The sequence below is a fragment of the Oncorhynchus gorbuscha genome, linkage group LG21, assembly GCF_021184085.1.
Source record: "Oncorhynchus gorbuscha isolate QuinsamMale2020 ecotype Even-year linkage group LG21, OgorEven_v1.0, whole genome shotgun sequence".
NCBI lineage: Eukaryota > Metazoa > Chordata > Actinopteri > Salmoniformes > Salmonidae > Oncorhynchus > Oncorhynchus gorbuscha.
The window spans coordinates 51288267-51298307 of record NC_060193.1 but is presented as its reverse complement, the minus strand read 5'-3'; the positions used below and the strand labels follow the sequence as shown (position 1 = coordinate 51298307).

General features: G+C 47.3%; 1 protein-coding gene across 1 annotated transcript in view; it reads right to left on the bottom strand.

Annotated features, from left to right (window-relative positions):
* Positions 1–374: 374 nt before the first annotated feature.
* LOC124008140 (xin actin-binding repeat-containing protein 2-like) overlaps positions 375–10041 on the bottom strand; it is a 54117-nt gene continuing 44450 nt past the window's right edge. The window contains exon 8 of the mRNA XM_046319147.1: positions 375–9938. Within this exon, the coding sequence (XP_046175103.1) occupies positions 594–9938 (9345 nt within the window). The 3' untranslated portion in view covers positions 375–593. The remainder of the gene's footprint in view (positions 9939–10041) is intronic.

Here is a 10041-nt window from a genome sequence, read left to right as displayed (position 1 = left end):
GTACAGCTTTGGTTGTGGGGATTCAAATTGATTGACCAGCTTTGACAGGTCAAGCCTAGGGAGATCCTCTTTCATTATGTCTATATTCACACCCTCAGGAACTTCCTCTAGATCCTCTGGACCCAGGCGCTCCGGGATTTCAATGGGGTCCTTCCGCATGTATGTCCTGCTCACCTCTGCCTTCTGAGCTTCCTCAAAGAAGAACTTCTTGTCTCTGACAGTCATCATGGAGTCAACCATATCAGCCACATCCGGAGTCGTCGTCCCAGTCTCCATCTCCTGTGTCTGCATGTGGATCTCAGGTTCAATCAGCGCTGGGGAATCCTCTCTGTCAGAGGCTTGCTCTGTGGTCAGAAACTCAGGCATGGGTGGGGGAGGTGTCATGCCCCTAGAGAGCTTCACAGTGGTGTCCTTCAACTTGGCTAGCTTTTCTGAGCGGCTGAAGGTGGGAGAGGGTGTGGCCCTACAGAACCGAGAGGTAGGGGTGCGGGGAGGGGGAGGTGGTGGGGTTGGGGTGGCACCAGACCTGTATGACAGAGGAGGTGAGGGTGTCACTGTGAGGGGTGAGTTTGTTCTCCTCACTGATTCAATGCTTATGAAGGTAGGTGAAGGTGTTCGCGTTGCAAGCATGGGAGAGGGAACTCTGGGATCAGGACTTTTACTTCAGTCAGCTCTGGCTTTATGCTCTCATGAGAGATCTTCCTCTCCTCAACCACTTTCTTATGGGTTTTGACTCTTGACGAGCCAATGCTTATTTTAGATATTTTGTCTGTTGCTCCTCCAAATCTTTTCTTTTCCAGTGCTGGTGCAGGTGGTGGTGCAGGTGATGATGCAGGTGGTGGTGCAGGTTGTGGTGCAGGTGGTGGTGCAGGTGATGATGCAGGTGGTGGTGCAGGTTGTGGTGCAGGTGGTTGTGCAGGTGATGATGCAGGTGCCGGTTCACTTTCCTGTTTTGCCGTGGCTGCCATGTGTCCTTCTAAGAATACAAGTTTTGCTTGTGCTAGGTTTCTCACACGGAAAATGATCTCTGTGAGTTTCTTCTTATTCTGCTGAACAGCAACCTGTGTTAAATCACGCGTTTCCTCCGCCCTCATCAACCAGTCAGGGACCCCACTAAGTATTGTCCTCACTGAGTTTGAATCCATTTTCCCTGGATGAAGCTGCTTAATGTTAAATAGCAGCTTCTGTACCATTACACATTTCTCCGAATCTGTGCTCTCCTCCACTGATTGAGCTGAGCTTTCCGCCATTGATTGAGCTGCTTCTGTCTGTGCTGCTGCCTTCCCTGCAATGTTCACGGAGACATCCGTTGACTCTGCCTTCGACCTCTCCTGATGCTGCTGCATTTTGCTTACTTCTCCTTGTTGTTGGAAAGACTTGACCTGCTGCTTCTGTGTGCGAACCTGCTGTTCCTGCTTCTGGAAGCTCTGTTGAACTACTCTCGCATTAACAATCACTTGCTCGTGCTTCTGAATGTGCTGTTCCTGCATGCTTTGTTGACTATGGGAGACAGATATGTGGCAGTGCCCTGGAGCTTGAGCTACTGGCATGGGAACTAGTTTTGGCTCTTTGGGCAAAGGGACTTTAATGGCTTTCTGCTTTGCCTTTGTCTTCATTTGACTTTCCAGCTTTGTTTCCTTGGCAACTGCAGTTTTCTCAACCTCCTCAGCTTTCTCCTGTGTCACATTCATCTCCACCTTTACGTCATTTTTTGCTGAGCTACTGGTGGCCATCTGGGTGCTCTCCTGAACTACTCTGGTCTCACTCTTAGAAATAGTCTCCATACCCGTTTGATGTACATGTAATTCATTTTTCACTGCTCGTTGATCTTTTTCCACCACCTCGCTTTTCTCCTCCTTCTTCTCTGTTGGCAACTTCACTGTTCTCACCTTGAAATTTGGTGTCACTTTTGGAATTTTGATTTTGGTGGGCTGAGATGGAATCTTTTTTACTTCCTGTGTGAGTAAGGCGTTAGTATTCTTTGCATCCTCTGCTTCGGATGTGACGGCGTATTGGGTTTGAAGATGTGCATTTTCCTGGACAATACTCTGAGTGGAGATGATAGACCGTGAGCTAGCATTCATACCACTCTGCTTCTCAGCTACTGAGGACGAAATCACATTAGAGCCAGATTGGACTTTAATGTTGGACTCATGGTGAGGGTGAGCAGCAGGGACTGAAATAGACTGATGCTTGCCCAAGGAAACAGACTGATGTTTTCTGGTGGCAACAGATGAGGCGAGTTCTTTCCCAGAAGAGGCCATCGAGGACTGATCAGTGATGTGTTTCTTATCTGCGGAAATATTTCCAGATTCAGAGGTTGATTTCTTATTTACCATGGAGATCAACGGTTTGCTCAGGGGGATATGTGATAGAGCTTTCTTCATGGGCGGCTCTTGTGATGCTGTGCGTACTTTGCTTTTAGACTGAGTTTCCTCAGCCTGTTCATGTGTTACCTCTGAGGTCACTTTTGACTGGTCTGTTTTGAGTGCAAGTGAGTGTTGTTCATTTGCAACATTGGTTGAGCCCATCATCTGCATCATGTTAGTTGGAGGAGAGGTGGGAGATGTGACTCGTGAAGTGGCGGGAGTTGTGTCTTGTGACTTGTTTCTCTCAGCCTCCTCTCTTTGCACACGATACCTTTCCTCTGCCAGCATCAGTGGGGTTTTGAATTTACGGGCATATGGTTTAGGTTTTGCCACTGGTGCAAGTTCTGCAGGTGGGGGTATTTTGATTGGAGGGATGAATACCTTTTTAGGTGGTCGTGGCAACACTTCCTGTGGTGGTTTTGCCACTGGGATTGGTGAAGGGATTTTAGTCATGGACACTGTCGAATCAGATTGAACCTGTGTGTTGGTAGTATTTGTATTTTCTTCCTGTTGACAACTGATTTCACTTTTGACTTCCTGGACTACTCCTTCCTCTTTATGTTCTGTTTGAACCGTCATTGGTTGAGGAGGTGGAGGAGTTGGTGGTGGTGCTGCTGGCTTTTTCTGCCATTTTGGTTTGACCAGTATTGGTTGCTTGGGTGGCTCAGGTTTTGGGATTTTGAATAAAGGCCTAGCTTTAAATGGCTTTCCAGGTGGTGGTGTAGACACTTGGTGTGGCATTGAGTTCAGCTCTTGCTGTGAGGGCGGTGGAGGAAGAAAGTCTTGCCCTGCCACGGATGGTGGGGGTGGGGGAGAAGAGAAAAGGTCGGGCTCCCCGCATTCTACTGGGGGTGGAGGAGGTGGAGGCGGAAGGTCACTGTCCTGTCTCATAATCAGGGGACGGGATGTGGGAAACATTGGGCTACGGCTTGACAGGGACATTGGGCAGCCTGCCACTGGTGAGGGCGGGGGAGGAAGAGACATCTCAGACTCAGAGGGTGGAGGCGGGGACGTGGGAGGAGGTGGGAAATGAATCTCAGGCGCCCCTTTCTTTAGCATACCTTTTCCTTTCATGTCCAGGTTCCGGAAATTTGTATTCAGATTTTTGACGTTGTGTTTTTGTGTGACAGTCTTATGCTCTGTCACTGTTGTTTGCAACTGTTTCATTGTTTTTGTTTCCTGTGTTTGCTTTGAAACAATATTAGTTTGAGATGTGCTTTGTCTTTCTTTCATCACATTTATGTCTGAGGCTGCTTCATTCTCAGTTATCTGATTGGCTGCTTTAATCTCCTTCATCTGATTCGCTGATGTATTGTCAGTCATCTGATTGGTCATGCTTTTCTTGTTTATGAAGATGGGTTTAGGGGGTGGTGGTATTCTCTGTTTCACAGCCTGTTTTTTAACATGTGTCTGCTGTGAGGACTCAGACATATTGACTGTTTTGACCTGTGTGGTCACGTTCATGTCTGAGACTTGTGTTTCTCTCTGTGTTTCTTTCATCACACTTATGTCTGAGACTGCTTTATTCTCAGTCATATGATTGGCTGATGTATTCACAATCATCTGATTGGCTGCTCTATTCTCAGTCATATGATCGGCTGATTTATTCACACTCATCTGATTGGATGCTTTATTTTCAGTCATATGATTGGCTGATTTATTCACACTCATCTGATTGGATGCTTTATTTTCAGTCATGTGATTGGCTGATTTATTCACAATCATCTGATTGACTGCTTTATTCTCAGTCATGTGATTGGCTGATTTATTCACAATCTTCTGATTGGCTGCTTTATTCTCAGTCATCTGATTGGCTGCTTTTTTCACAGTCATCTGATTGGATGATTGATTCACAGTCATCTGATTGGCTGCTTTAATCTCTGTCATCTGATTCATTGATGTATTATCAGTCGTCTGATTGGTCTGGTTTTTCTTCTTTATGATCATGTTCTTAGGAGGGGGTTGCATTTTCAGTTTCACACACTGTTCAACACGTGTCTGTTCTTTAACTTCAGTCTGTTCTTTTACATGTTCCTGCTGTGATGCCTCCAAAATATTGACTGTTTGTACCTTTGTTGTCATAGAGTGTTCCTCTTGGGTGAGGGTCCTGCTGCTCTTCACTGATTTGTTCTCGGTGTACGTCCCAGTGTGCTTTTGTGTGGTGTCCTGTGATTTACTGCTCTGACTCTGAGACAGGTTTTTCACAGCAGGGGCTAGATTGACTGTGACGTTCTCATTCTTAGCCACATCTGAGTATTCATGGTCCATCACTTGCTGTGTGGGTAATGGATTTTTCACATGAGCTCTGGGAGCTTTCCTGGGAGGATACTTTCGTACTTTCCGATTGGAATATTCTTTTCTCTGCATCAGATTCTTTATCGCTCCTTTAACATCTCCCTTTATCACCTCCTCCTTCTCCATCTGCGATTGCTCCTCATCCTGGTCCTGCCCCTGCCCTTCGTAGAGGCATTTTATGGAGGTCTTCACATCTCCCTCAGTGCTTCCCCTGCGTTGCATTCGTGGGGATGTGGATGGTTCTAGTAACAGCTGTATTGTGCCTCTCACGTCCCCCTGTTCACTCACTTGGTGCTGGTAAAGCTTTTTCTCACTCGAGGCCTCATGCAAACCCTTCAGCGCAATATGAATGTCTCCCTTTACAATCTCCTCCTTTTCCATCTCTTTCACTGCCTGCTTAGCCTCTTCTAGTGATTTCAAGGTGCCTTTGATATCGCCGGGCACTAAATCCTCAACAGTTACCTCAGTCTTGGTGGTCGCAGACTTCTCTAATGATTGGAGGGCTCCTCGGATATCACCTCGGACAATTTCTGGCTTTTCCATTTCCTTGGCTTGGTTTTGAGCCTCCTCCAAAGACCTCAGAGTGGTGTGCAGGTCCCCTTTCACCACTTCCTCTTTCTCTATCACGACTCTCTTGCTAATAGTTTTGGTCAGTGAGTCCAGGGCCGCCCTCAGATCTCCCTTGACAATTTCCTCTTTCTGCAGGTTGTCCATCAAGAGAGCAGGTTCCATCATGAACACCTTCACAGTGTTGTTGACATCACCAGGGACAATATCGTCCTCAGCTACTGTGCGTTCAATCTGCTGTTGATTCTTCCTTAGTGTCATTTTGGTTTCCATAACGTCGCCGCCAATGATACGTTCCTTCTGCGCCTGTTCTTGTTCCTCATTAGGTTCAAACTGGAGTTGTTTGAGGTAATCCAGTGCCCCAGATTCAATACAGGTGGAGTAAAAGCTAACGTTACCCCTCTCCGTGTCTTCCACCCTTATCCTTTTAGATTCCTCTGACCCTGGGTTGGACAAGAGACTGTGAAGGGTCCTACTGACATTGCCTTTGATGATATCCTCCTTCTCAATGCCACCACCGTCTTCCTTATTGAGGAGGGAGTATATAGTCATTCGCACATCTCCCTTTTCATCTTCTTGAATCAGAATTCCACGTTTTGAGGAGCCCTCCTCCTTCAGTAGGTTGTTGATGGCCTCTTGAATGTCGCCTCTGAGGATTTCCTCCTTCTCAACATCGAATCCCTTTTCTTGGTTGAATAGCTGTTTTACTGTTGTGTTGATGTTGCCTCTCTCGTCCTGGTCTATGACTATCCCCTTCTCTGTCATTTCTCGTCTGTTTAGGAGGTTCATCATGATGTTGTTCAGATCCCCTCTGATCACCTCCTCCCTCTGGATTTCCGGAGCATCTTGGTTCATGAGTTTGTATTTTGCCATTCTGACATCTCCGATCTCATCCGTCTCAATGAGAATCCCTTGTGAGTCAACCATTTTCTGACAATACAGCTCTTCAAGGGTCTCTTTGATGCTCTTCCCCATTATTTCAGTTCTTTCTACACTGTTCTCATTAAATTTGGTTAAAGGAGTGGTTTCAAAAAGCCATGTTGTTGTCTTTACATCTGCTTGTGGGATCTCCTCCCGGGTGACAACAGTCTCTGTTCCGTCAGACTCTTTAATGCTGTCAAGCGGCTGTTTTTCAAAGAGCCACACAGACTGTTTGACATCTCCTTTCATCACTTCTTCTTTTGTCACGGTCTCCATTTCATCATATTCTGAGCCCTCGCCACGGATCTTATCGATGCTGTGTGTTTCAAACATCCACGAGGCAGTCCTGACCTCCCCTTTTTGGATCTCACTCACGCTAACAGTTCTAACATACTTCTGGGACAGTTGATCTGTCTCAAAAAGGTGTTTGTTTGTCTTCACATCACCACCCTGGATATCGTCAACTGTTTTAGTCAACACTTTCATGTCCTCAGCGATTTCATCAAGAGGTTGTGTTTCGAACCTCCACCTGGCCGTGCTGACATCACCTTTCTGGACGTCCTCCTCAGTGACAGATTTGATGACATAGACGTCGTCTGTGTCCCTTATTGAATCCAGAGGTTTTGTCTCAAATAACCACCGGGCCCCCACCACGTCTCCTCTCATGATTTCTTCCTTTGTCATAGTGGTTACTTCATGGTAGTGGCCCTCTTTGTCACAGATTGCATACAGTGGCTGATTTTCAAACATCATGGTGTAGCTTTTCACATCCCCTTTCTCTATATCGTCCCTGATGATGCTCTGGAGTTTTGAAATTTCAGTCTCGGTGGACTCCTCCTGGATTTTATCGAGAGAGTAAGTCTCAAAAACGAAGCGTCCTTGACCAACGTTTCCTCCCTGCACATCGGTTACGGTGCGAGTATCCTTGGCTTCCTCCGTATCCTCGCGGATAGTGTCTATAGGTTGGTTTTCAAAAAGCCAGGTGTTGTTCACCACATTTCCTTTCTGAATTTCCTCCGCCGTCAGGGTCTTCAGCTTATGCATCGTTTCAGATGAGGTTGAGGTCATGATGTCGGAAGACCGATTCTGAAAGAGAAACTTCATCCTAGACACATCTCCAGACTGGACATCAATCTTAGTCACCCTCCTGAAGGCACCACTCTCCTCCCCTGTGAGGTTCTCCAGGTTCTCTGTCTCAAAGAGGAAGCGAGCGTGATGCACATCTTTGCCTTGGACGTCCTCTTGTTTGACAGTGCAGGTTTTGAGAACGGTCTCCGATTCGGACTCGGAATGGTCACAGATGTTATCGAGGTTCTGAGTCTCAAAGAGCCATGTGCATGTTTTGACGTCCCCTTTGTTGACCTCCTCAACCTCAGTCTCATTCCTCACCTTATCTGCTTTCTCATACAGATTATCCATTGGTTGAGTCTCGAACAGCCACCTGCAGGTTTTCACGTCACCCTTCTCAATTTCAACACTCTCCTTTGTCTTAGTTTCATCTTCTTCAGTGTTGCTGAAATGTTTAATACCATCGAGGGGTTGAGTTTCAAATAACCACTTGGCTGTCTTGACATCGCCCGATTCAATCTCCTCCTTTGATATACCTTTTATAATCTGGAATTTATTGCTACTTTCATCAAATCTATCGATAGGACGTGTTTCAAACATCCACCTGCAGCTGCGAACATCTCCTTTTACTATCTCCTCACGTCGCACGGTTTTCACCTCGTGGTAGTGTCCCTCGCTGTCTTGCATGGCATACATCGGGGTGGATTCAAAAAGAACTTTGTTTGATTTCACAGACCCACTGGTAACACCTTCAACTTGAATTCTCTGTGCCCCCTCACATCTGCTTAAATCCAAGGTTTCAAATCTTTCCTTGTGATTTGTGACGTCGCCCTTATCAATTTCTTCAAGGTTTATAGAGCGTGTCATTTCCTTCTTCTCATCCCTTATGTTTTCAAGTGGTTGACTTTCAAAAACCCACTTCTGATGTCTAACATCACCCTTCTCCTCCTCGGACGCAACCATCTTCTGAAGTTTCCCTACTTCAGCCAGATCCTTCAGGTTCTCCATTGGCACTGTCTCAAACAGATGTTTTGCTGATCGCACATCACCTCCTACAATCGCCTCTGAGAGTAAATGTCTGGCATTGGCACTGTCTTTCAGAGTATCCATCTGCTGTGTCTCGAAAACCAGGCAGTGCTTCCGCACATCTGCTCCAATAATCTCCTCCTTTTGCCTGATGCTTTGCCATTCCTCGTCTTTAATGGAGTCCAGTGTCTTTGTCTCGAACAGCCACCTCCCCCGGTTCACGTCTCCCTGCGAGTTGTCCTCCATGGAGACTCCACAGATCAGCTTCACCTTGGCAGGGTCTTTGTTGATCATGTCCAGAGGCTGGGTCTCAAAGAGCCAGCGGGAGGTCTTCACGTCTCCTTTCTCCATCTCCTCCCTGCGGATGGCGGTGATCTCCAGTATATTTCCAGAGTTGCCCCTGATGACACACATGGGCTGGGTCTCAAACATCCGTGTGGTTGTCTTCACTTCCCCTTTGATCTCCTCAAGCTCTGACTTCAGGTTCAAGAAGTGGCTCTCCTCAATGGTCTCTGTGTGGCTGAGGGAATCCAAGTGTTGCGTTTCAAACAGATACCTGGCTGTTTTCACGTCCCCTCCTGTAATATCTTTAGTGAAGACAACCTCCAAGGCTTGCTCATCCTCCTGGTAGATTTTATTCAGACAATCCAGTGGCTGGGTCTCAAAAAGATATGTGGCTGTTCGTACGTCTCCTCTCGCCAGCTCGGTCAATTTCCCTGTCTGTACGGTGGAGTCTGGGGTGTCTGCACGCAGCGCATCCATGGGCTGGGTCTCAAACATCCAGGCTGTGTATTTGACATCACTTCCTGCAATGATTTCCTGCTCAGCAATGTTCTTCACTTCATCATCCTCATCTGGGCTGTCATCTTTAATGGTATCCAGCGGCTTGTTCTCAAACATCCAGCGCATGGACTGCACCTCCCCTTTAAGGATCTCGTCCCACTCCAGGTAATCTCCCTCAGGGCTCATACATTCATCACCACCACTGTTCTCAAACACATAGCAAGCCTGCTGGACTTCCCCGGTCATCTCATCTTCACTATCCAGCTGTGACTGCTCGATCTCCGTGACGTCGGTGAAGTAATCCTTCTCCATGGTCCTCCGAACCTCTGGGTGCATGTGCTTGTACAGGCGCTTCAGCTCATTGAGGTTCCTCTGCTTGGAGTACTGCTCCTTGTTGAATATGTATCTCTCTTGGCCAGGCTGCTCCTGAGGCGGGACAGAGTCACAGCACTCGGGGGCCTCCTGGGGCATTAGTTCAGCGGGTGGAGGAGGGAAGTGCTCCATGGTCTCATAATCCATGGATGAGGCTGAGGCAGCGGTAGAGGAAGAGACAGCCCCTGTTCTCATGGTGGATGAGGTTGAGGCATCGGTAGATGAGGAGACAGCCCCTGTCCTCATAGTGGATGAGGCTGAGCCAACGGTAGATGAGGAGACAGCCCCTGTCCTCATAGTGGATGAGGCTGAGGCAGCGGTAGATGAGGAGACAGCCCCTGTCCTCATAGTGGATGAGGCTGAGGCAGCGGTAGATGAGGAGACAGCCCCTGTCCTCATAGTGGATGAGGTTTCATAGCTCTTTGCTGCTGAAGCTCTGGATGACTGTTTAACAGTGGAGGAACTTTCATAGCTAGCTGCTGCTGAGGAGGACTGGTTTACCGGTGCCCATTGAAACTGGTTGTAATCCAGATCAATCTATGGTTTAATGATTGATGGAAAGAAAGACAGTGATAGTTGCTGTCAGAATATGAAGAGAGAGAAATTGAAAATAGGACAGTATAGCAGAAAAAGGTGTAGA